The 26,850-nt window shown below is 33.6% G+C and overlaps 5 protein-coding genes across 16 annotated transcripts in view; 3 read left to right on the forward strand and 2 right to left on the reverse strand.

The window, feature by feature from the left end:
• Positions 1-9,471, forward strand: part of mmd (mind-meld) — a 341,450-nt gene extending 331,979 nt beyond the window's left edge. For all 12 annotated transcript variants that reach the window (XM_066295889.1, XM_066295897.1, XM_066295893.1 and 9 more), the window contains one exon: positions 1,689-9,471. In XM_066295889.1, coding sequence (XP_066151986.1) covers positions 1,689-1,779 — 91 coding nt within the window. In that variant the 3' untranslated portion in view covers positions 1,780-9,471. The remainder of the gene's footprint in view (positions 1-1,688) is intronic.
• Positions 9,472-10,136: 665 nt separating this feature from the next.
• Positions 10,137-11,945, forward strand: Dnaaf3 (Dynein axonemal assembly factor 3). The gene is made up of 4 exons (XM_066295910.1): positions 10,137-10,574; positions 10,626-11,002; positions 11,054-11,356; positions 11,413-11,945. The coding sequence occupies exons 1-4, from the start codon at positions 10,416-10,418 to the stop codon at positions 11,924-11,926; spliced, it is 1,353 nt and encodes a 450-aa protein (XP_066152007.1). The 5' UTR covers positions 10,137-10,415; the 3' UTR covers positions 11,927-11,945.
• Positions 11,946-13,443: 1,498 nt separating this feature from the next.
• LOC136346595 (probable 28S rRNA (cytosine-C(5))-methyltransferase) lies at positions 13,444-17,048 on the reverse strand. The gene is made up of 9 exons (XM_066295909.1): positions 16,642-17,048; positions 16,385-16,558; positions 15,712-15,884; positions 15,341-15,658; positions 15,057-15,283; positions 14,590-14,729; positions 13,974-14,108; positions 13,770-13,914; positions 13,444-13,679 (listed from the first exon to the last, which is right to left on the reverse strand). Exons 1-9 carry the CDS (start codon positions 16,742-16,744, stop codon positions 13,523-13,525), a joined length of 1,572 nt encoding a protein of 523 aa, XP_066152006.1. The 5' UTR covers positions 16,745-17,048; the 3' UTR covers positions 13,444-13,522.
• A 1,579-nt stretch (positions 17,049-18,627) lies between these two features.
• LOC136346600 (ras-related protein Rab-37-like) lies at positions 18,628-20,560 on the reverse strand. The gene is made up of 7 exons (XM_066295916.1): positions 20,212-20,560; positions 19,949-20,164; positions 19,786-19,896; positions 19,623-19,731; positions 19,455-19,565; positions 19,042-19,183; positions 18,628-18,981 (listed from the first exon to the last, which is right to left on the reverse strand). The coding sequence occupies exons 2-7, from the start codon at positions 20,141-20,143 to the stop codon at positions 18,858-18,860; spliced, it is 792 nt and encodes a 263-aa protein (XP_066152013.1). The 5' UTR covers positions 20,144-20,164; positions 20,212-20,560; the 3' UTR covers positions 18,628-18,857.
• Positions 20,561-23,278: 2,718 nt separating this feature from the next.
• Positions 23,279-25,737, forward strand: Hpd (4-hydroxyphenylpyruvate dioxygenase). Its single transcript, XM_066295915.1, has 11 exons — positions 23,279-23,397; positions 23,457-23,483; positions 23,547-23,609; positions 23,666-23,770; positions 23,829-23,954; positions 24,020-24,109; positions 24,434-24,534; positions 24,595-24,787; positions 24,846-24,965; positions 25,024-25,263; positions 25,385-25,737. Exons 1-11 carry the CDS (start codon positions 23,395-23,397, stop codon positions 25,457-25,459), a joined length of 1,143 nt encoding a protein of 380 aa, XP_066152012.1. The 5' UTR covers positions 23,279-23,394; the 3' UTR covers positions 25,460-25,737.
• Positions 25,738-26,850: the final 1,113 nt, after the last annotated feature.

Genomic DNA, 26,850 nt, shown 5'->3' on the forward strand with positions numbered 1-26,850 from the left:
GACACTAGATTTAGTTTATTTCGTTTAATACAGAAAAGAAATACTTTACGTAAATTAGAAAATTACGAATAGTCTTATATAGCTGTATTTCATAAAATCGAAATTTTAACAATGATTGAATACGGCGACACAGTCCAAATATAAAATGAGGTTATGAAATTATTTCAACGAAAGTACCCTGGTTTGCCACCCTTTAATCAAAGGATCATAAATAAAATAGAAAAAAAAATCGAGATCATGGTCATGTGAGAAATACCCCAAGGGACAGACCGCAAAAAATTGATGACGTTACAAAAATTAACGCACTCTTGACATTAAGAGAAACCCGATTACACTAGTCAGGCAAACAGCTCGTGAAAATTTAATCAATAATACATTCGTTTTGAAAATATTGAAACATGCAAATATTCGATCTTATAAAATGCAAATAATTCAAGAATTGTTTGAGGATGATGGAGATCCACGAACCGAATTTTGCACAAGGATTATGAATGTTGTTCAACAATTCGAAATATCTATGGAATGGATTTAGTTTACTGATAAGGCAACTTTTACATTAAATGGATATGTCATTAAACAAAATAATCGATATCGGTTTACAGTGAATCCTCATTAGATGAGAGAACACCCCACATAGTACTTTCAAAAATAAATTTTTGGGCGGATATCATAAGAAATCGAATATTGAGACCAATATTATTCTATGAAATTTTAAATGGCCAATGATATTTAGAATTTCGAAGAAAGACGAACTAATTCCTACATTATCTAATTTATCGTCTACTGAAGTAAATCCAGATATGTCGGACGGACGGAAATAGTTACAAGAAAATGGAGCGCCACCACACTTTGCTCGGAATGTTCACTTAAATCTAGATGAACTTTTTCCAAATCGATAGATAGGAAGAAGAGGCTCAATAAAGTAACCATCGAGATCCCCGATCTCACTCCTCTCGATTCCTTTTTATAGAGATACCTGATATCAAAGGTTTACAATACAAAACCACACGATATCAACGAACTGAAAGAACTTACCGAACAAGAAATTTAACAAATCGCTCCAAATACGTTAGAAAATATGAGAGATAAATTTTATCACCGGTTAGGGCTGTGCCAAGAAGTTAAGAGTGAAAATTTCAAACAGTTGCTAAGTTAAAAGAAAAAATAATTTGATTATTTTAAATTTTGTTTATTTTTAAAATTATTTTACTCTATGATGAAAAGTAATATCTTAGATAAAGTCAAATTGAAAAGATCTTTAAAATGATATATCACTTGAACTCCATTTCCATTTAAACATTTAAAAGTAACTGTCACCCTAGCTAAGGGGTTGACATTCGTAGGATCGGAACATTATCAAAAAGTGCATCTGTAAAAATAAAAATTAGCGTGTTTAAACAATTTTTTTAAAAATCATTCAAGACCGAATTTAAAATTAACAGTTAAAGTTACTATACTTTATATTAAATCTTGTACGATCCTTCTGCCACTTGTACAATCCTTATGTTTACATTTGAACTGGTGATACCTGTATATTTTATCATGATACCCAGTATATGTCTGACATTCCAAGATCGGTTATCTCTCTTTAGAATAGCCCCGATATCTATTTGGCATAATACATAACTTCTTGACGACGCAATATTAACAATCTTCCCCTCAGTTCATATTTCAATTTTCCTACGCAGAGCCCCTGCCTCAGGACCGCCCCATCCGCCACCCCATCCGGACCACGCCACCATCCACCGCCCGAAACGCTACCCCGAATACAAACACTGATAGTGGGCGATAAGAGGGTTGCCAGATTGGCCTCCCTTAGACCCGGACCTGATTGAGGAAGAGACGACGTATTCGCTGTCTAGGCCGCCAGGGCCGGTACAGGCACTGTCTTTGCCCCCGCCACCACCAGAGTTGCCTATTGAGGACGATGACGATGAAGACCTGTCAGACCATTGTCAGTTATGATGGTTGCCGTACGTTGTAGTGCTGCTAGTGTGTTTGTTAGCCATCACCAGGTTGTTCATGGTGTTCCACTTGTAAACGTCTCGTCAAGGAAATTCTGCGCCTTCAGGGATATATGGAATTAGCTTATAAAGTTGACGTTGTTAAAATATAAATGTGTTATGTTTAAGGGTGTTATCACAATTAGATGTTAACCATTATAGATAGAAGTGTGGATGAAGGGTTTTCTTGGCGCAGTTGGTTCGGTGGTGGCGATTACAGGGACGGGGCGCCAATCGCCTCCCTCATTATTTAGTGTCGTGTGCCGTCGTCGGACTTGTTTTTTTAGTGGCTGTTACCTAGTTGTTGACATTCTAAAGACAATTAATCCTAATAATTTAATAATCGATGCTGCTCATAATTACATTGATTGTGATTGGAAAAATGACAGTATGGCTTAAGCGGACTCCCATTTTATAAAATGCCATCGAATGTCGATAATTCTCCAAAAACACTGCAAATTATCTAATCCAGCTTTAAAGTTTTAGATACAATAATTAATAAAAATTTTACGTAATGTCGTATTTTCGATCACATGAAGCAGCGGAACCGTGCACCGAATACGCGTTGGTGCATGTATAATTCTAAATTCGTAAACGGTGTTTTGGGTTTGACCCGATTATGCCTTTGTTAGTGAGCTTTCAGACGTTGAGCCCTACGTAGGTAATTTGTTAAGCACGAAATAATCATAGCAATGGCTTTGTTTCGTAGCTATTCGAAAGTAGCGAATTTCTCAGGAGCTCAACGTCGTCAAAGCCCTTCCTGTAAATTTCCGAAAATCTTCGGTGACAAAACGATTTTTTATTGTAGTTTTAAGCTAGGAAAAGTTACAATGTTCCATATGATACAGGACGAACTAGCCGCATTGACACTTTTGTACAGTTCCTTTGTACCGTCTCCGTAATAATTTTATACGGTTCTTGTATCATACACCGCTTAAATGTTCCAATGTGATTTAACAATAATTGAAATATCTATTAGTTCAGGCATCTCACAATCTTATCAGCAAGGTTAATTTTTTAATCAATATTCCACGGATTTGCAGATGAATCCTCAAAAATACGTTTTATGTCCGCAACGCTTGGCATGTATGTAAATTTGGGTAATAAATTCTTATACAGCGCACGACAGTTAAAGTTTCAAACCTTAATATTTCTGGCATAAGAACAAAATTTGCAAAAACGTTCGAATTCTAAGATTTTTATTTCGCAGATTGAATTCACCCCATTAGAAGAGGGAAGAATAAGCGTCGAACTATCAATTCGAAAAGGATTTGTGGTACATACCATTTAGAAGATCTCATGAGTACTTTATCTAACAATCTATATTCGTTCGATCTTCAAGAGAATATCAATGGTAGATGTGTAAAATTCTTCATTCTAAATTAAAACAAGTTGAAAAAACTACATACATATGTATCTTGTTCCTTTGAAATCTTCATATTCCTTTCCAAGCATTCAATAAGTTAGTAAGTGAGTAGCAAAAAACTACCTACTATCCATTAAAAAAAAAAGTATTAATTGAGATATTAAGAGTAGAGTGACAAACAACAACTTTATTTTTGGACACTTTTTAAAGTTTAGCTTCAATAGTTCTCCAAACTGCACAGCAGGGCAATTATTTTAAAAAGGAACTCAAATTGATCATCTTGACCATTTCACGGGTTAAATTTGCGACTCCCATTTTATTGCCCAAACATGAAGTCTTAAAAACTGTCATTGATTTTTAAACACAGATCTCCCTGAACTGAAACAATAAAGATTAAACAAAGAAGAAAAAAATTTCTTTTGAAATAAGTAGCGACAGTCCCAATTATTAGTCCAAATTCTAGTTTTAATTGTAATGAACGCTTTATAGGACTCACAATAATTATTACTTGCGTAACCACACCAGGTACCCACCTCGAGTCTTTAGAAATTAGCCATATCAGCATTTAGTGCTGAATACATTTCGAAATAAATTTCGCACGATCAAGAGTGAGCATTAAATGTCTATAACTTTAATGAATGTTACATCTTTCGGCCTCGTCATTGCATCTTTGGTTAGTCTTAAGTTAAACTAAGAATAAAACTCAAAATTAAATCGCTGGCTTCACACCGATAGATATAGATTTGCGCTAATAGTATCGGTCAAACATCGAGAACTATAATTAATAAGTTCCGAAACGTAATGTGAAAAAAGAAACATAGATAGAGACATTCTAAGCTCTATCTAGTGATTCAACTTCTGAACATTTGGTTGACATTAGGTCTCACGAAAACGTACAGTGACTATCAACGTAATAATAAACTACTACCAACCATTGTAATGTTAACCGATATTTGGAGGTAAATATTTACAGTAGCATCTATCCGTCTAGGGTGAATTTCTGCAACCTATTCCCATGCAGCTAATCCATACGTGAGGATTGCTACCATGATAGACTTTATCAGCTGCTGCTTTTCCTTCGTAGACAGGTGGATTCTTCTCTTACATCGAAGCTATAATGGGGCTATAGCCCCCTTGCTCGTAGCAATGGTCAATGGTCGTTTTAGCATGAAGACTCTGTGCCAGTCAACTGAGTTTTTTTTTTGGGGGGGGACGCGACCTCGGGGATAAAAAATCTTGGCGGAAGACGATACTGGTGCCCGTGCATCCAACCTGTGTGAGGTTTCACCCACTAAAAAACCCCGTGTTGTAAAGGATCTCGAGTTTTGGCGCTCGATTTCCTTGATCGTGCTTTTGTTTTCTTCTGTGAGCTAGCAAAGTTGAGCGGAACTACCGCCTTTTGTTCTGCTATCGCTCTAGGCTTTTCCTGCCTGTCCGGGAACTAACTAACTGAGGTGTGTTGCTTCAGCTTTTATATCCGGCCGACACCGGCGGTGATTTGTGTCCAACACAAGCGCTCAAGTTCACTCCGTAGTGGAAACTTCTTATAATACACACGTATATTAGTGATGGTTGTGTTATGTGATAGTACGGATGTATGTATATAAGTATATTAGTTTAATTAATTTAATTGCAAAAATTTGTTAATTTTGTTGCAAGAGGAGTTTTCAAAAACATTCTGGTCACAATCAAGTGTGAGAATTAATTTTAAAAAAAGCAGTAGGTTGTGAGATTTGATAAAGGTTACTGTCAATCATTGAAAAAGAAATTATCTCACAAAATTGCTACTCAGGTTACACTTCTTTCATTAATGACAGAGATATTTCAATTATTATTACAAAAAATGAGTTCTAGAATGTACTGGTTCGTTCCTGGCGCTTAGTGATAAATTATAATGATCGTTAAGGCGAATAGTAGTCGCCTAAAAAAAGGAATAATTGGTTTCGACAAATATACTTAAACTGTTGATTTTTAGGTCTTGAAGTTACTTGTAGACCGCGAAAGTTAGGCATTCCTTTATATTCTATAAAAGTAGATAATTTATTCCACCGTTGCTTTTGTGTTGTGTTGTCTTTTCCTTTCTGAATTACAAAAGTAGTATAATATATACAGGGTGGTTTATTATGTATTATTAACCGTCACATAGTACGACGTTGGGATTCTTTACCCACCTGTACACACTAATTTGTGTTCTTCTGGAAAATTTTAATTCGAAATCGTTGTGAAAATGAATTCAGTTGTCGATGGACTAACAGTTTTGAAACTATACAATTATACGCTGCTTCATTAAAATAGCTATCTTCAACTGAGTTAATTTGCTGAATGATTTACTAATAATAATTTGGTAAAGATTTGTACAGTACAGTACATATTATAAAGATGGCGATGGGATTGTTATTAAAAAACAAAAACTTTCGTTATCAATTTTTATTCTGAAGGCTACATAAAATTCTAATCTGCAGTTTAGACTATTGGAAATTAGTTATTGTATGTTAAATCAGACTTAAAAATAATTTGCTTTTTTTAAGTCTTACATATCATCACTCCTTAAACTCTCAATCACATACTAAGTTTTCGTGCAAATAACAAGATATTCTAAAAACTAAAAACAAATATGTGTTATGTGTTCCAAACGTGTATATAATGGTACATACAGGGTACATACTTCTATGTGAATGTGTCTTCGTTGTTTTCAATACGGTTTCCTCTCTATTAAAGAAAGCGACAAGTAGTTTCCAAAAGGCCAAAGCTTTGTATCGTTTACCATATTCCATATTATATGGTTAATAGTATTTTCAGTATTATGGAAAGTATTGAATTCTGTAACGTATGCGTATTATATTCGGGTTTTGACTACAATGTATGTGAAGCTGCACATTTTAGTAGTGAACACTGAATGTATTTGGGAAACTGTGGTGTAGGCTGATGGTTAAGTTTATTCAATATAGTATAATTCTATGTAATAACTGTCGGTGTTAGATGTAAGATATTTTGAACTAAAGTTAGATGTTGCTAAGATTTTCTTGAGTAATTTTAGGTCTTAAAATCAACGCCATGAAAAAGAAGCATGGCTATTACTAAATGCCCCTGAACATATTTTTAAAACTTTATGAACTATTAACTCCTTCTTCTATCTTTTGAACTCGAATCGGGGACTTAGAACATTTGCCAAGACCCTTGAAGACACCTAACTGCTGGAGGTAAATCCGGAGATCTCTAACAAGCTTATTCCTCCCACTTTAAAAGACTCTCCAGGTTCTTCGGACATAATTTAAGGATAAAACGAATATAAATTTGAAGCGCACTTGGGTTTGGGATTTAGACAAACTTCACAAAATACTAGGGATGCACCGACTTTAAGTTCGAATGTTTTGGACATGCGACTGAAAAGAACATATCTTGGACACAATAATATGTATCAAATGGTAATAGAGAGGATAAGATAGATAAATCGGAAAGAAACAGGAAGTAACTCACATAATCACGAACAGGAAGACTCATACATATGTTGTCTTTGACGAGACAAAGAGAGTGAAAAAGAAATTTGAGAAGATAGATAGAAAGAATAATAATATTCGTCCAGTCAGCTTTCGTTCTATATTCAACATTTCATGTGGTCTGGTTCATAATAAGTATTGTACAAGGCATAAAAGTAGGCAAAATTTTTCCAATAATTCTACCAGTTCCTCTTATCTCCCCCAAGATTAACATTATAACACATATTTCTACAGTTTTCCCCACCAAGAAGTGATAATGAAGGATCAAAAGTTCTCGATAAGCTAAAATAATCCTGATAAATATTAAAAATAGGAAAGATAAGTTAATAAGACTAAATACCAAAAAGTACTCAATATAAAGGAAAAATTTTTTTCATGAAAAAACTTATAGAGGTGGAAAAACTTGTAGTAGAAGTCATGCTGGATAACTGAAACAGAGACAAAACTTCTTGACTTGAGATCTGACTTATCTCAAAAAGAAGAGGCACAAGGAATATTTTATTTTTTAAAGAAAAAAAGGCGATAGAGAATTTGTGACTAACCAAAAATAATTGAAGAAAGCAAAATCAATGAATAAATTTGTAGTTAAAGTCAGGACTAAAAGGAAAAAAACGAAAGAGGAAGATCACATATTAAAAGTACCTCCTTTTAAAATCAGCCACTAGACTCTAAACTCTTTGAATGCAGTTTGCCTTGTTTTTCAAATAAAGTTAAATTTGTCACGTATCGGAGATTTCGAACTCTGAGTTTAAAGCTCGTGTTTGCAAGAAAGATAAATTGTGTCAAGTGGATTTATAAACTCTGTTGTTCCCGTCGTTCAGTTGCTGTTGTTGCTGTTGAGATGATACAGCAAGCAAACATATGAAATAATAGTATCCAACAAAGAAAACTTATTAAACGAGAACAACGACCGGTAATGGAGTTTATAAATCTTGCTTCTACCTAGATAACTGCCGGACATTGTCAATGATCATAAAATCATTCAGCTTATGATGTAAAAAATAATATTTTGTACAAGCAAAAAGCTTCTGTGTTATTTCAACAGTGATATATATTGTTTAAATTTACCTCAAAAGATATATCTAAGACAAGATGAGTCAACTTTAGTAACGAGTCAGTTAATTCTTCGACTAATTGAAACCCTCAGATAAACAAACCGATAAATCAGCAATAAGTTCTATCGGCAATAGTTACAAAAGTGACTTTATTCAACATCCATTTGTTATTTATAAGAAAAAAATACCTATACCCAAGAATATACGCGTTGATTTTAAAACTATCAGAAAAGAAACGATTCAGCTTTCATTTTGCATCAGCAATACGTTTCCATATTCCATAAGCAATCGAAATTTTATGTAGCCTTATCATCTATAGCACTACACCGCAATATCACCAATACCAAAATTCTACATTACAACAGTACTTTGCTTCCATTTCTCTTATCGCCATCTACGACAATTCTAAATGCTCAGTAGAGTAAAAAGTCTGGTGTTTTAAGATTATATTGAGAAGAATATTACCCATTCACGTATTAGAGGGTACCCAGTGTAAATAGAACGAATGCATGTTGGTTCTAATCGATTAATCATAAAAGAAGTTCGTGCTTTTGTTGATATTATATTAAGGTGATTGCTAACAGAAAGCATGGGTGAAAGTGACAAACGTCGTGCTTTCTATTAACAATCGATTTCTTGAAGTCTCCATAGCCGCGCTTTTTAAAACTTTTAATACGTTTTGTTCCGATAAATACAGTTATTGTCAATTATTACGTCCAAAATGTAAACTAAGGCCCTTTACATGTTGAAAATCAATTGTTTCATATCTTACATACGTTCGTTACCAGTAATAAAGGGCATTTTTATTGAATTTTTCCTAAATGAATTCTCGTAATAAATTTTAAAAGGCATCCAGTTGTTAATCTTCATGTAAAATGAAATGATTGATTTTTATTTTACGTCATGTAACCTCTAAAAATAATAATAAAGAATCATTGTGTAGCTTAGAATTCTCGCTGTATCCTGTCTGTTACTCCCTCTGTACTAACCTATTTTCAGTTAAGTTCTATTTGTGCCAAAACAAAAAGAAAACATGTAAAAATCGGTATATAAGCGCCATCCACGTGGTTCATTTGAAATTTGTTAAGTTCTGCACGGTTTACCAGTTATAAGTATAAAAATAAATCTAAGGAGAAAAGTAAACAAATTGTTAAAAAAAACTTGCTCACCATTGTGTACTCATTTCAATTTATTTATTATCGACGCTTTCGACATATTGAGAACCACACAATATTCCACAACACCTATTGCCTGCATATATTATTAATGATAGATATATGATTATCCTCCATTTTCACCTTAAAGTGTTTCCAATCTGTCGGAACTTCGTTATGCACAGGCTTCAGTAACACGTTTTTGTTACTTTAGAATTAGGAAAGTCTTATGAAATTGCAACTAGTTTTAGCACTAAAAGTGTTGCTGGGGACCGTGTACATTCTTTTTAAAAATAACAATTTTTTAAATCGAAAAGTTGAAGGATGTAAATATAGTGTTATTAATATGTCACTGCCTAAAATATAAAATTAAATATTACTTACTATTGAATAGAAGATTTATTTTCTGCGAGAAATAATTTTAGTTTGCAAATATTAGCGTGTACTCAAAAATAGGTACTATCAATACGAAGTAATAAAATTACAAAATATAGCAAAATTTAAGTTTATATTTTGTGATTTTGCTACTTTCTTCATGTTCATTGCATTTATTTCTGCGTATTCACTGAAATTTGAAACTTAAAGTGCTTACTATGGCGGTAGCAAATTTCCAACCAAAGTCATTCGAAGTTACGGACCGCGACGGTGATCAGAGAGAAGCCCGGATTTAACCCTCCTTGATTCTATTTGTGAGGCACTCTAAGAGAAAAAGTGTGCAGCGTTCTAATCACTAACAGAAATCTACTACTACAAAAAATCGTGAACGCCTGCTATCATATGAGGCAGCGGTAAAGAAGATAGGAAGTTTGCCGGGATGCTATATCTCTGGTTACCAAATATCGCAGTTGCGTTCAATTCGAAAAGAAACGCTGCGAACACATTTAATTAAAAAAAAATATATTTTTTTTCCTAGTCAAAGTTTATATGAATCACATATGAAAAGACAAAAACTCATCAAAGATACTTACGATATATAATTTTTGATAATTATTTCTGAATCACTTCATCATTATTAGTGCAATATTATGAAAAGAGACTATGTGATTTAGCTTTGTGTTATGTTCCTCAAAAGAAAAAATTCTACTCGACAATTTTCTCATGTGGTAGTTAACACTTCTTGGTTGATTTTTAACAAATCGTTTTAATCGCTATATAATATGAGTCAGCTATGAAGTCTGCCCTTAGATTAATGAGAAATACTGAAACGTAGGTATCCATAGTTACCAATTTTCAATAGACACCGCAGGTCAACACCTATCCGTATCTCAAGTTTGATCAATAAATCCATCATGGGTTTAAATTAAATTATAAATAAAGCATAGTTCCACTTGAAAACAAAGATGTTTTGGGGAATAACTCCAGCTTTGGACTTAATTAAAGACCTTAAGGAGTCGACTGAGAATAAAAACTTACCGTCAGTGCTGAATATGCTAATTGTTGGTGGTACGGATTCGAGGCACGTGTTGCAGACTCTCGCTCGTAGATATCGGCATGATGCTGTAAGATTATAAGTTTTTTTCGTGATTATATTTCTTGAAAATAATTTTCAGGAGTCAGTGCAAATAAACTTTTACCTCATGGAGGCATGCATGGAGACCGTAGCCAAACAATTGCTGCTTATGTATACAGCTTTTCAACCAAAAGATTCTTTAGGCTCTGAACAAAAAACTAGAGTGTTCATGGAACTCTACGGAAACACTTTAGTCCGACAATTTACCGCAAAGTATCTATCCCACACAGCCAATGCCATGGTGAATATGATCACCAACTATGACTATCTCAACCAAAAAATGGATTTCTTATCGTTGGATATTAAATACAAAGAAAGAGACTACTTAGAAAACGTGGTCAAGTTTTGGGGTGGTAAAGACGAGTTTAATATTGTAGATATGTGGGATAGGCGAATAAGGAAGAAACTGGGTGTAAGGTGAGTTTTAAAGAAGGTCTAAAATGTTGTGAAGTAATACAACGTTTGTAGATATGATTCTAAAATGGGAGTGTTTGATTGGGACCTCCACATGCGTCTTCACCTTGCAGGAGCTAGACAAATATGCGACCAAGAGTACCGTATGTTCCGACTTAACGGTATGGCGTATTCCTGGTTGGAATCAGAAATGGCTAGGCCCAACAGAAGTTTAGTTTGCGGTATTCTGCAAAATGGGCAACAATTTGCCCATTATGGATATCTTGGTGATATGGAAACTGGCCCTTTTGTCACTTTCGGACTTGAGTGTGAAGATAAGAGCTTTCTCAGAAATACCAATGGACAAAATTTTCACAGGTTCAATTTCTAAAACGTAATCCCTTACAACTTTATTTTTATTGCATTACTTTCAGATCAACTGATGTAATTGAGAGAAACTTAAAGCAAATATTTCATGAAATTGAACATAGTATTGAGTACGTACACGTGAAGAAAAATGACTTGGAATTGGGACATGCCGTTCTCAGTCATGGCAAGATGGTAGTGGATATGAGGGCCCCAGAAGTGACCAGGAAAGAAGTCAAGAGTTGCATTAAGCTCAAGAATGTATCCATAAAATTTTTGACTTTGTCATTGTTAAAGCAAATGCTCTATAAAGAGAGCTACTGGAATTTTTTTAATGTCGTATATTTTGGTCATAACTACTTAAGGTATTTTGACCGTGAAGTTATAGTAAAGATTATGAGGGAAAGTGCTTTGCTAGTAGTGGAGCATCCGTTATTTAAAACTCAAAATAGGAAAAAAGATTTAAAAGAATATGCTAAAAAAGTTGAAGATAAGTTAGGAGAGTTAAAGGTAATTAAGTTTGAATTTAATTTGGAAAAAGATTGTTATATGAAATTTATAATGGATGCCAAAAAACAATAAATTTTTAATTTGATTTTTATTGGTGTAATAAAATTATTAATGGAAAAGGTATTTAAGACGATGAGAATTTAGGTATGTATTTGCTAGATAGAAATAAAAACGTATGTGCAATAGTGGAAAACAGGTATAACTTTTTTATCTTTCTGTCTTATATTAGTTATTAGTGCTAGAGGACTTAAATACCAAATGACCAGAATGGGAGCTGAAAACCAATGACGCCAGGGCGATCTCATCCCAAATATTACACCAGAAAATTTTTTTAAACAAATTCTTTTAATGAATTAGATTTCACGATATATGCAAGTGTATAATCTTGACAAAAATTAAAATCAAACAAGTTCAAGGCTATGAAGGGCCGTCATAAAATTATCGATCATTTAGACGACCCAAAGAACGAATCAACGGTGACCAAATTAACGATCACGCGTTTGGTTTGTATACATGGGCATTTTATATTTGTAAATACATCTAGTTCAAGGTTGGCAACACACCAATACGAAAGACACTGATGCCTTTTTAATACCAAATCGAATAAACAAGACTTCATTGACCCTTTTGAAGAACTTTTGTTTCGTAAGACAGTAATTAATTACCTAAAAAAATCTCTAAAATAATAGAAAAAGCGCTCCGAGCATCTCGCAACGGTCGCAATGATGCATTCAGCAATGAAAACCCGTATTGGTGGAGAGAAAAAATCAATCAAATAAGACAAGATCGCATGAAGACTAAAAGACGTGTGTTTCGAGCCAGCCGCAATAACTCATATGTCGATATTACTGAAGCGGTGTTTTAAGAATACAAATCGGCCAGGGAGTGGCTCCAAAAAGAGTTCGGCTCAAAAAAAAAAAACAAATTCATGGAGGTCTGCAAAAAACTTAAAGATATTTGGAGCGACGGTTACAAAATGGTTGATGAATAATTTAAACCCGACCACATTTATGAGTCAACGGTTGCCAAAATAATGGAATTAGGAAACACTTCTTCTCGAGACACCTTCAATATTTTCCAGTGAAAACGCTGCCCGCCATATATGTGTTTTCAATCAGAGAGGGATTAACAACCGCAAGCAAGAAACTAAAAAGCATCACAATCCCAGGTCTCAGAGTAGAGACGTTTATGTACAATCTCGATGTCTTCCCCGAAATATACCCCAGACTGTTCAACCAAATACTAAAAAGCCAAGAATTTCCCGATTTCTAGAAAGTAACCAAACATTTTTTGTTACGTAAACCTAACAAAGACAATGAGCAACCCGGGTCATACAAACCAATTTATCTGATAGAAACCTCAGTAAAACTACACGAATATCTTAATAAGAATCGGCTAGAGAAGTAACTCTCAACAAAACATTCGTTGTCAGAATGGCAGTTTAGCTGTAGGAAAAGCAAGTCGGCAAACGGATCAAGTGTAGGAGAAACCCCTTTTAGACTGGGATACCTCCCTAGATCTAAAAGAACAAAAGGAAGAGGGAATATATAGTAATTGAAATATAGGACAAAGGTGCAATCAAATAGTAGTAAATTAGTTAGATTGTCTTTCTAGATTATAGTAATAAATTAACAATGGAGAAAGTTCTTAATATTATTTCAACATATATTAACCTTCCATGTTACTCTCTGGTGTATCTAAAATATCGGAATCATCGTTTCTTGGAATGGCATTAGAGAATTTCTTCAATTTAGCAACAAAGAAGCCGTCCATATTATGCTCATGCGGGTAAAACCTCCTAGTCAAATTCAACGTTGGATGAAACCTGGTAACAAAAATATTGCAAATTAGAGTATTATTCTTTATAGCAAAATAAATGTCTGTAGTCAAATGCACAATAAATTTTAAAAAGTACCTCAACTGTCTATATTTAGTGAAACCCTCAGTCCCGAATCCCAGGCCAGTTTCCACCAGTTTCACATTCCGCTTTTTCAAAGCGAAATCTATCACCCACTCGTTCTCTTCTGGCAAAACCGAACAAGTTGAATATACAATGTAACCTAAAACAAACAAAATAATAAGACTAAAAAGAATATAACGGAACTATAATAGCACTTACCTCCCGTTGAGGATTTTGCGTTAACCGAATCAATTGCTGCTAATAATAATTGTCGCTGTAAGTTGTAACATCTCTGAATATCAGTTTCGTCTTTGCTGGTTTTCACACTTTGATCTTTGGCAACTACTCCAGTTCCTGTAATAAAGTGTACATTTTTTTTTCACCGACGTTATACTATTAGTCACTTTTTGAATTGATTTTGAAAAGCAAACATAAAATAAGGTGAAAACTTTTTTGCCCTGATACAAAATTGTTTGAAAGATACGATCCTGAAACGGGCAGAGTGTCATATTTCAAATTTAAATATTTTAAAAAGACATAATAGCCGGAATAGCGAATGCCACATAATATATTCCTAATATCCCAAGATGAACCCAAAAATATACTGATGTATAGGATATTTCATTAAAAAAATGCGGTTCGACATGAACTTGCTGAATAACACTAAGCGTAACAACAATGCGGCAGCATTTCATAATCCCAAGTTTAATAAGAAATACCAATATAATACCAAAAATAATGTGAAAACGCACTTAAACTCGCTATTGTTTACAATTACAAGGCTACAATCACTTGTAGAGGTTCAACAATAGAATTATTTAGTTGTATAGCTTACCAGTACAGGGAGCGTCCAAAAGAACCCTATCAAAAAATACCTTCATGAGATTGGGAATTTTTCTTCCATCCATGCAGGTAATTATGCTGTTCACCACTCCCAATCTATGGAAATTGCCAACAACAGCCTTAATTCGTTCCCTATAAAACCAAGATAAAGCTGTGATGAAAATTTTTTACAGCAATTTGCCAAAAATTTGTTTTGTTTAGCAGAGCAGTAATTAAACCATAAAACTGTGTATTACGTTATTTAACGAGGTAGTTTCGCCAAAGACTTACGCATACTAGAAGACAACCAGTAAGCCACAGAGAACTCCTTAAATTTAGTGAGTCTAAAAATATCGTTTAATAGTTAATTTATAATTACTTGCAAATGTAAAATAAACCAGATTGGATGTTGAAGGGCTCTCTTGTGTTCAAAAGAAGACATTGTATAATAATGATAATTATGTTTCAATAAATACTTACTTATTTAAATCATTTGCAAATAACACCCCAGTATTCTTCATAACTGCGGAAATATGCGATGCTTTCCCTCCGGGAGCTGCGGACATATCCAAAATTTTTTCGTTTTCCTGTGGCGCCAGCGCCATAACTGGCAAAAAACTCGATGCTCCTTGTATGATATAGTGCCCTGCTAAATACTCAGGAGTGGCTCCTATTGGTACATGAGAGGAATATACTACCAATCCCACCTAAGAAAAAACCCAAGATTAAACAAGCAAAAATAAAATTTACCAACTCAGCGTCACCTTGCTCCACTTGCCAATAGGATCTAAATTAACGCCTCTATTAATCAGCGCCTGTGCCAAATCTCTTCTCCTGGTTTTCAAACTGTTGGTTCGTATAGTGAGTGGCCTTTGTACTTCACTAGCTTCTAAGAACTCCAATAATTCCGAGAGCGGAAAGAGTTGCATAAATTTCTCCATAAGGAATTCATTGTAACTATAATAAGTGCAGAGATCCTTCCTAAGAAATTCAATATAGTCATTTCTAGAATGGTTCGCATCTCTTTGATTACTGAAGTCTGATAAGACTGTGATAATTTCACGAATCCTCTGTTGAACGTCCTATAAAAATTTTTTGGTTATTTCAAATCTGAATAGAGGATTTACCTTTAAACCTGTAAAGATTGGACTTGCTCTCTCTCAGACTCTTCAGTAGGAAATTGAAACTTTTCTTGGTTCGCGATATTGAGCTGCATTTCGGCCTCGGCTTCTTTTTCTTCTCTAGCTTGCCGCTTTTTTAGCTTTATATTTTGTTTCTCAATGGGAAGTAAGTCATCGTCGTCTGAGTCTTTATTTCAATATTCATTAATGACAAATAACTATTATACATATACATATGTATATGAATTATTGTTTCAAGCTTAAATCAATATTTTTAAATGAAAAATAAAATTATTTAACTGATCCGTCTACCAAATACTCCAAGTACTTCAACTGTAATGCTAAGCAAAAATCAAGTACTAATGCAACCCTCAGTCATTTAGTTTAATTAATACTTGCACTAGTTTATAACTAAATTCACGCACCCTACTTAATAAATGCTTTGTAAGAATAAAAAACATTGCATTAAATTATTTACTTTAAAATTATATAGATAGGATAAGTTTTCTTTTCGCTTGAATCATTTCCATTTTAAACATTCTCCATGAACCATCCCTACAGTCCCTTGATATACACTACTAACTTTACAGATATATTTTCTGATAACAAATTTCAAAATATAACTACAATTAAATACCTTCATTATTACAAAATGACACAATATTAGTTACTGCATTATGATGTTACCTTCACTGAAGCATTGCTTTTGAGGTTGAGTTTTCTCTGGAGCTTCTTTTTTCTCCTTTTTCTTAGTTTTCATCTTTTCCTTCCGTTTTTCTAAAAGTACTACTTTTTTTTCCTCACGCTTCTTTAACCTTTTCTTTTGCCTTGAACTCAGTTTCTTGTCTGCATCCTTTGTGTCTAGAAAAAACATAACAATTAAAAGTTTGAAATACTTATAACTAAAATACAAAAAATTCAATCACAATTTAAATCCATCTTACCAGTTAAGCTTTTTGGAAATGTGGGATCTTTCTGCTTCTTTGCCTTTTTTCCTGGGCCTCTTTTCTCTAATACCTCCTCCGTAAATTTAGCTTTTCTTCCCATTTTTCGATAGAAATTTTACAATGAGTATAGTAGGGATTATCACGTAATATAAATTAATTTCACAAATCTGCACAAATGTTTGAATCAAACATGTGAGATATCTGCATTCCCTTTACTTCTTCAAAGTAAGGTTAAGTTAAGGACGCAATGAGGACGGTCCGATTTTGGTATTTTCATTTAATTCATGAGGTAAGGTTGAAGCAGAATTTCCTCTCCACTTCGGCAAACTTGTTCTACTAGAGTCTCTAGAGTAGTGTCAGAACGAATATTAGAAGTATTATATTGTTCGTAGCGTACACATACACATATATGTATAGTAATAATATTATTGGGACAATATTCTCAATGCGCGTCAGAACCTTCAATGATGACAACGTTGCCATATTGTGAAAAAGCAATAATAAGCGTAGCAATTATATGCACACTACCCATTTTGTTCTAAAATTAACACTTTTTACAGTAATACTAAGAGAAAGATCTAGAATTGTAAGTCAAAATTTCCGAAAAATACAATCACTCGAAAACGCGCCATTAAACAATAAAAGGTTAAGGGCATCGTCGTAAATTAGAATATGAAGTCTCCAACCTGACGACAATAAAACTTGAATTTAACCAATATCTATCTAAATAATTATTTGCTATATTTGTGTATTCGTTATAAATTAAGATGAAAAACTTCATAGCATATTCATTAGCGGGCCATTTAACATTTTCAGTTCAAATAATTTTGTTCTGTCCCGTTTGTAGTCTTGTGCTTTGCTCGCTGAGTAATTTGTGGCGTATATTAGGAATTTTAAATGTAAATTTCGCGGGTTTATTAAAAATTACCAAGACGGAACCTAACTGAAACCTAAAAAATGCAGAACCTCATGTACTGCTAAAGAAGCCTAAACAAACTAAGACAGCTTCAGAGAATCATACCGTTGATCGACTTCCCTTTGGGAGAACGAATTATTCTGAGCGATTTACCACAAGTCACGAAAGCGGAGAAACGCATGGCCCAACGACAGACAATGTGCAAATGGCAAACACAATGGGGAAATTTCCATAGCAAGGAACCGTGGACCAAGAAACTGATCCAGGACCTAGTTGCCTGAATCTCCTGCAAACGCAAAAGCTTAAATTATTACATAAACGAGGCACTCGACGGCCACGGGAGTTTTAACCAATCCACAAATAGAATAGGACAACTACTCTGAATTGTAACACCTGCGGTGTCGTCGCCGACGAACACTGCATCTTTCACCGTTAGCACTTCTAAAGATAAGGGAATGTTTTGGTAACGTGTATGACTCTGAAACTCCTAATGGAAAAAATGGTGAAGGCAAAAAAACATGAAGGTGTTACAGCAATGCCTCGAAAAATTAGGGTTTGGAACATACCGTGTTAGATGCCGAATAATCCTGTGTTAGTGAAACCATAAATAACACAAAGGACAAAAAGGAATAACAAGACATGATAGACCAACCCTCCGACTCCGAACTTTTATCCTCCAGACACAGTTCCAGGCCATCCCACATTATCCGGTTGTCAGGACATTAGGCCGGGTATTTTTAGAAGATTTCCCTTGTGACAATGAGAAGCTCAAACAGAAAGCACACTCAAAAACTCTTAATTATTCCCCTAGACTTGTCTCCAAAAAAGACATCAAAGTGTCCTATTTCTTTGCCTATATCATCTACAGTTGCCAAGATTTCCTATCTAAATATGGAAATCTAAAACTGCCCACCCTATTTGGGTTTCCTGGTATAATATATCAAAGTTGTACTGATTGAATTAAAAGTTATTGGAATATCCAACGATAAATTCCAATATTGAAACGAAATGTGAAATACTGCAAATGAATTCCAGAAAAGTAAATTCAAAATTAAGGATATGGTGGGTTTCAATTACTAATTTCGCATTTATTTGCTTGTAATATAACATTATAAGTATTTATTTATATTCTAGTTTCATTAATAAATGTCTGATAAATATTTATTGGCTTTGTCAACATTTACAAAAGAAGTTTCCGCTAATAAAATCATTTTTCATAATATATGATATAGTCCAGTAAAATTCATAAGGGCTTCATAGTAAAGGCAGTCTGCTGGGTATTATTTCTTATTAAAGGTTATGTAGAACAAGGTGGACACTGCTGTTCCGTCGATGAATGCTCACTTTGTGCCCTCACATAGTCTTGTACATTAAACTTATTGGGGTCCTTATTGTCGCCATTATGCCGGTTTCTCAGTTCCCTAAAAGAACACAATGCGGTTTAGATTATTTCCGATAAAATAAGAAGCTTCTAAGCTCACTTGGCAATAGCATGGAAAGCTAATTCCACATTCTGCCCGCTCTTCGCAGATGTTTCAACAAAAGTGACTTTATATTCCCTAGCCAATCGTTCTCCTTCTTCACGTCTTATTGCTCTGTCGGCGCCACAATCGGCTTTATTGCCTAGAAACAAAGAAATTTGTAAATTAGACGAAAATTAAGTTAAGTTACCTGAAAAAACAACAATGAATCTAAGAAATTATGGAATCAATCCACATGCTTATTTAAAATTATTCAAGGTTATTGCGGTTGTTATAGAGCTAAGACCAGACTTGCAGGTTTTGAAATTTGCATAAAACGCACATTACATTACAGAAAAGATACTGTTGTTGAAGAGAGGATTTAACTATCGCTTAACTTTTAAACAAATTGGTGAACGTTTGCAGCTACCCACCTATTAACATAATTACGACGTCATCTTGGGCATACTCCCTTATTTCCCCTAGCCAAGCCCTTATGTTGTCATAACTCTTTTTGTTCGTTACGTCATAAAGTAACAGCAAAGCTGAAAAAAAAGTTTTTTTTTTATATCAAAAAACATTCAGAAAATGAGCAAACTTACCATGTGCATCTCTATAGTAAGCATGAGTCACGCATCTGAACCTCTCCTGACCCGCGGTGTCCCATATTTGCAACTTGACTTTGGTGTCGTCCACTTGCACTTGCTTAGTCTGGAAAAAAAAATTTCTCTACCAATCACTTTATGTAGTGAAAACACTACTTACAGTAAACCCAATACCCACTGTAGCTGAAAACTTGCTAGGCTCAAATCGGCCAGTATCAAACTTCACTAAAAGGCTAGTTTTGCCTACTCCACTGTCTCCCAAAAGAATTGTCTGCAAAATTCAACAAATTATGGGGTTTTATGAGACTAAACATCTTAAGGACCTTATGAATGGGTACATCAATATCTTCCAAAACATTGGTCCTGCATAAGGTTAAAACTTCAGGTGGGGGCTGGTAGTCTCTATATCCTGTTGGAGAATGTCTATCCACGCTATTTTCAGTAATTTCCAGTTTGGAGTGGTCTTCCTGGGCCTCAAATACGTCATCTTCCATGGAATCATCTATCGTAGCTGACATTATTACTACTCTTATCGCCTTCTGGAATTATCTTCTAGGTGAGTGTGTAAGAACAAAGCGGCACTGACCTCTACGTTCTTTAGAAAGCCCTTCCATTGATTTCCCCGTAAATGTCAGAGAAAACATATGTTAATAACACTGACCTTTCCACCATTCTATCTCACTCCCAAACAAGTCTTGTCCATAGCTACTCGTTACAGTTAACTCCACTTTGGAGTTATGAACTTATGATTGATACCAGTTAATTATAATTAAATTCCATATCACTTTGCTGGATCTCTATTGATAAAATGATAGCGTGACAATCTCATCAGCAACTGGTGTTTACAGACTTAAACACTAACGGGGAGGACGTAAAATTTAGGTCAGGATGAGGAAAGAGCGAGAAAGCTTAGGAGCGATTAATTAAATCGAGTGAGATGAAGTATTGGATCAATATGCTGGCTTGCAATATACATTGGAGAATAGGAAAGGAATTGCGTATGTAGCTTTTTCTTAACACGTATGTCTTTGATTTTTAATTTTGGTTTTACTTACCTGAAATTATAATGGACTTTCCAATTATTGATGTTATGGATCTTGTACCTTTCAATTTTCCATGGTTTACTAAAAAGGTTTGAGGAATGCAAATCCTTTACGAATAGTTATTTAAATTCATTGAAAATATTTCTCTTTGACATGATGGTGTTCATTCTACTTGAGTTTTAATCTTAGATATAAAGAAACCCTGTGTGTTTTTCGCAAATTATATCATAAGGACTTGTTAACACCAGACAGTAGTGATTATTAAAAAACTATATACAGAGTGTCTCGTATTAGGAAACTAACCTGCTAATCGGACATACATTTGCTTAGTCAAAAATACAGGATGTCTCGTATTAATAAGCCAATCTACTAACGCGAGAATCCTTATTTGAAAATAATTAGGCTTTCCTTATGGCACTTTTTTCTTTCGCTCTTTATATTCATTATACAGAGTATTGAAGTTGGTAAAAAAATACTTTTGCAAATAACTTGGGTGTTTCATAACATACTTTAATGAAATTTTACAATAATATATAGTTCGATTAAGCGCACATTTCCTGAGATTTCGGTAAAAAAAATTGGAGAAAACAGTAAGGAAAATAGAAGTCTTGTGCATGTTTTGTCCCCGCCTTTTTTTCCCTCACTAATGGTGAATATATTTAGTTATTTCTTTATTTGGATTTCTTCATTTTTGTAAAATTTTGATTTACAGCTTACTTTAGAAGATATTTCATCTTATAACCCCCCAGCGCATGGCTTCCATTATTTATTTATTTAATTAACCACACTAGAAAGAGGAAATTATACAAATTTTCCATGACAGTCCGGGTATTAGTACGAGAATGATCGCTTTTCAAATGGAAAATCAAGACACTAATAACTACAAAGGACACCAAAACTCAAACGGCTATCATGTGTGTTTTGAAACTACTTTCTTAACATAAATAAATAATGGAATTCACGTATTGGGAGGCAATAAGCTGAAATATTTTCTAAAGCTATCAATCAAAATTTTACAATAATGAGAAAACTAATTTAAATAACTAAACAAATACACGATTGGCGTGCGCAAAAAAAATGGGGAAAACGTGCACACTATCTCCCCCTTTTCCCCATTGTTTCTTTAAATTTCTTTACTGAAATTTTAGGAAATGTGCATTTAATCGAACTATACATCACTGTAAAATTTCATTAAAATATATTAAGGTTAAGAAACACCCAAGTTATTAATAAAAGTATTTTTTTACTAACTTCAACATCCTGTGTAATGAGTATAAAGCGCCAAAAGGCAAAGTACAATAAGGAAAGTCTAATTATTTTCGAATAAGGATTCTCCGATTAACGGATTGGTCTACTAATACGAGACATCTTGTATTTTTAACTAAGCAAATGTATATCTGCAATATTTTGTAAATATTGCATCAGCGACATATGGTTCGATGAATGAATGAAATAGAATAAAGAATGGTGTACTATAATAGTTTTACCTACTACAGATAGTGTTAAATGAATGATGCAATACTTGAAAATTGTTAAAAAAATCACTGACCCATTTTCCTTGAGTGTTAAACTACAAATTAGTATTAATGAAAGATTAAAATGGAAATTTTAACATATTGTTGTTTTATTTTATTAAGTTGCTGGAAAGATTGAGCAAATATTTTAAAAGAATTTTAGTTTACATATTAATATTTTTTTCTACTTTCATACATGAAAACTAATTTTTTTTAGTTGTCAATAATAAAAATCGCCAAATTTGACAGAATTTATTCAGTTTACTCATAATTTATGATTTCAATGTTTTCTTCATATTTTAATAGCCCCAGTACATATTTTTAATTTTAGAACATTTTCTGAACTAAGCACAAAAATGCGGATATTTTTTTAACTTGAGTCACCTTAAATCTTTTACCGTTTCCATTATTCCCATAAAACTCACATTATTTGAAACACCTCGTATAGCTACTATTTTATAATTACATAATCGTTGTAAGCTATCTGCTACCTCGAAGAAACTCGTATGATTATAATATTTCAAAATAATAGCTTTATTATTTTCAACCATATCGTAGACACACGGGAAATCTCACCATAAATATATTGCCATTAAGAACTATTTATTAAAATTGAATAGTAGAAACATTGAATTAGTATCTTTAAAAAATTGAATTAAATGTTTATTTAAAGTTCCTAGATACATGAAAGATGGATACAATCACGAAATAGAAATTTTTATCCAAATTTAGATTAAAATATTCAAAATAGATATTAAGGTAATTTTTTTTGAAAATATCTAACTAGTAACCAAATCTTACTCCAATCCTGGTTAACTTAGATAGGTTTCAACCAATAAAAATTGTTTCCTGCCCTTAAAGTCACAATTATTTTTCTAGGAATACACGTGCTGGCTACCAATAAATTATAAATCATTTTTTAAAAGTTCTACAACAAAACACCTATTATGCGTTGCTAACCTAAGGAAAAGTGTTACAATCTCATTAATTAATACATAAATCGATAGTAAACATGTTTAGATACCTTACACAAGTGAGTAGTAGTTTTTCGCATTTGAAATAATATCTCCGCACAAAATTAGAATAAATCCTTGCATATTAATAAAGAGGTGAAAAACAAGCTGCTTAGGCTGGACTTTTAAGAGAACTATATAAGAGCTCCTCGAACTGAAAAAATTCAGTAACCGTTCACCTAAGGAATACTATGTAGTTATGGTAAGCATATACGAGCTAAAAATTTCATACTTAGAAAACTTTATATTTATTCTTTCTAGACAACTTATATTGATAAAGGGCCTAAGGTAAGTAATTTGGAAATTGTATTACTAAAGCAAATTAATCAATGGTGTATTCCTGTTTTTTAGCCCAATAATGGCAGATTCCTTGCCTTTGATTATTTAGAGTTTTTTGTTGGTAATGCAAAACAGGTAAATGTATATCATAATTTAAAAAAAATATGATTATGAAATTAGATCATTTTTAGGCAGCTAGCTACTATATAACCAAATTAGGCTTTAAACCTCTGGCCTATAAAGGTTTAGAAACTGGAGAGAGGAAGTTTGCTTCGCATGTAGTCCAACAAAATAAGGTAATTCTGTTTCTATGACGATTTAAATGTTGTCAATTATTTTTTATTACTTTTTTAGATAACATTCGTTTTCACTTCGGCATATGAGGGCAGCCAATGGGAATTTAACGATCATTTGACCAAGCACGGAGATGGAGTCAAGAGCATTGCTTTTACAGTGGAAAATTTGGATGGAATTATTCAAGTAAGAATTTTTTTCTTATACATAGAAGCTTTTATATGTAATTAGACGTATTTGGATATTTCTAGCATGCTGAGGAGAAAGGTGCTAAAATCGTCAAAAACATATGGACCGAGTCTGATTTTAACGGAGAGGTACGATTTGCCACCATAAAAACGGTAAGTAACATTTTAATTTATTGATTGTCCAAAAATCAGCTTTAAATAAATTGATCCAAAGAAAATTCTTTACTCAAAAAGGTGGCTAAATTTCCCAATATCTCATTTTGTCAAATTGGACAATGTTCTTTTGATAAAATTTTTCTATTCTTTTCCTCCAAGTTTAATCAATCTTTCAGAAATCTTAATTTAGAGAATTTTTATTTAAACCACATGTCTTTTTCATATTGCTCCTCTCATCTTTCATACTCATCAAATCATTCTTAAAATTTCAACATTCAAATTACATCCAATTTATTTTATAACTTCCTGTTTTCTTGACAGTTTGGAGATACAGTACACACATTCATCGACCGATCTTTCTATCAAGGGCCTTTCCTACCAGGCTTTATTTCAGTTCCTGAGGACCCTTTATCAGAAAAATTGTGTGTTAAATGTCTTAATTGTTTGTGAACAATATTTATAATTAGATTTTCTCTTCTCAGGCCACCTGGTCAATTAGACTTCATCGACCACGTAGTAGGCAATCAAGCAGATGGCGAAATGCAGTCTGTGATTGAATGGTATGAAAACATCCTGCAGTTTCATAGGTTTTGGTCTGTAGACGATTCCCAACTTCATACAGAGTATTCGGCATTAAGAAGCACTGTGATGGCCAATTGGGAGGAAAATGTGAAAGTAAATGCATACAAATTGCGAATAAATACGATGAATATTATCATAATTTTGGTCATAGATCCCAATAAACGAGCCCGCCCCAGGGAAAAAGAAAAGCCAAATTCAGGAATACGTAGACTATTATGGAGGAGCAGGTGTCCAACATATCGCACTAAACACTCAAGATATTATATCTTCGGTAACACCACAAGATGTTCTATATCCACAAGAAGTTTCTAACAAAGAGTTTGATATAGGTCAAACATTTAAAGTCCCGTGGGGTTGAATTTCTTGAAGTTCCCTCTTCGTACTATGAAATCTTACGTACAAATCTGAGCAAAAGTAAGGTGAGGATTGCAGAGGAGCTCAAAGTCTTAGAAGAGCTGAAAATACTGATTGATTATGACGAAAACGGCTATTTATTGCAAATCTTCACGAAAAACATGCAGGATCGTCCCACGCTCTTTTTTGAGGTTATTCAGAGAAGAAACCACAATGTAAGTTTGTTATGGGAAATATGCATACACTGTACATTTATTGTGTTTTGGTCTTAGGTTTTTGTATTTTATCTTGTTTATTTCAGACGATTTCAAGATGATTTAAGAATTTTTGTTACAGGGTTTTGGAGCTGGTAACTTTAAAGCCCTATTTGAAGCTATTGAGATGGAACAAGAAAAGCGAGGAAACTTGTAAAATGCATTTAGAGATTTGAGGTATTATATAGCAATAAATATAATTTCAATATCTGGTTTAATTTTTACTTAATCATGCATACTACTCTTTATATTTTTAAATATTTAAGGTACAATAATTTTATATCACCAACAAATGTTTATGTCAGTCTAGGTAGAACGAAATGTTAGGTAGTTTTAAAAAGTTAAGTTGAAGTAACAATTTAAATATTATGATTAAGACAATGTGCTCATATGGATCAGTTGCATTTATAAAGGAATATATTATGTTTAGATACATTGTGGTGTTTTCAACTTACTATTCCTCTTTATGGTGCAAATGTAAACGCTCTTTTAAAGGATGCTTTATATACAGTGTGTCCAGGTTAAGCATTTAACACTTTCGTAAAACCTTTATTTCTTAATCGATTTTGACGTTTTTTTAATATCTAATTAACAAAAAACGATAAACGATTAAAAAAAACAATGTCAAAATCGATTAAGAAATAAAGGTTTTACGAAAGTGTTAAATCCTTAACCCGGACACACTGTAGGTGATATTAAAAAAAGATAACACTAATTCCGTGATAAGGTAATAATACCTCATAAAGTGACTGAAAATCATGATTTGGCTGTACATAAGTAACATAACATGCAGATTTGATCTAAATCGTGAAAAGAGTGCAATCTCGGACTTATTCTATCATTTGCATTAATAGAGGTCGTAAATAATCCCAATTTCGTGATAACGCTTATTTTGCCGATATGAGTCGATTTGAGCAATTTTGTGTGTGACGTTACTTGTACAAATCCGAATCATGGTTTTCGGTCAATTTACAATGAAACATTACGGTAACACGGAATTGGCGATATTTAAATTCCGGATTGATGAAAATTTTATAGATAGACCTAGATCATACAATTTACATAATTTGGAGCAAATCTGAAGGTTTTAGAACAGCTAAAGTGCAGATTTGCCGTTTATGTCCACATTATGCTTACTTTGCCGATCTGAGTCGAAATCGACTTCAAATGTAAGCAGTTACATACTTTTCTTTAGTGCCATCTATGCACTTGAGGTTCAAATGTTTAGCAAAGTTGCATACTTTTCTGTCGCGCCACCTATGAACTTTATCACTAAACGTTAGCAAAGTTACACACTTTTCTGTTGCGCCATCTATGAACTTCGATTTCTACTCCAACCAAATTACAGTTTCCTTCCTTATTTCACACCCGCCATCTACTGTCCAGGGGCGGAATCTTTTACAGATTTCTTCCCATTCAAATTACAGTTTTCTTCTATGTTCTACATGCGCCATCTACTGTCCAGGGGCGGAATCTTTTACAGATATCTTTACAGCCAAATTACAGTTTCCTTTCTTGATCTATTTGCGCCATCTACTGTCCAGGGGA

Source organism: Euwallacea fornicatus, chromosome 23 (assembly GCF_040115645.1).
Source record: "Euwallacea fornicatus isolate EFF26 chromosome 23, ASM4011564v1, whole genome shotgun sequence".
Classification (NCBI taxonomy): domain Eukaryota; kingdom Metazoa; phylum Arthropoda; class Insecta; order Coleoptera; family Curculionidae; genus Euwallacea; species Euwallacea fornicatus.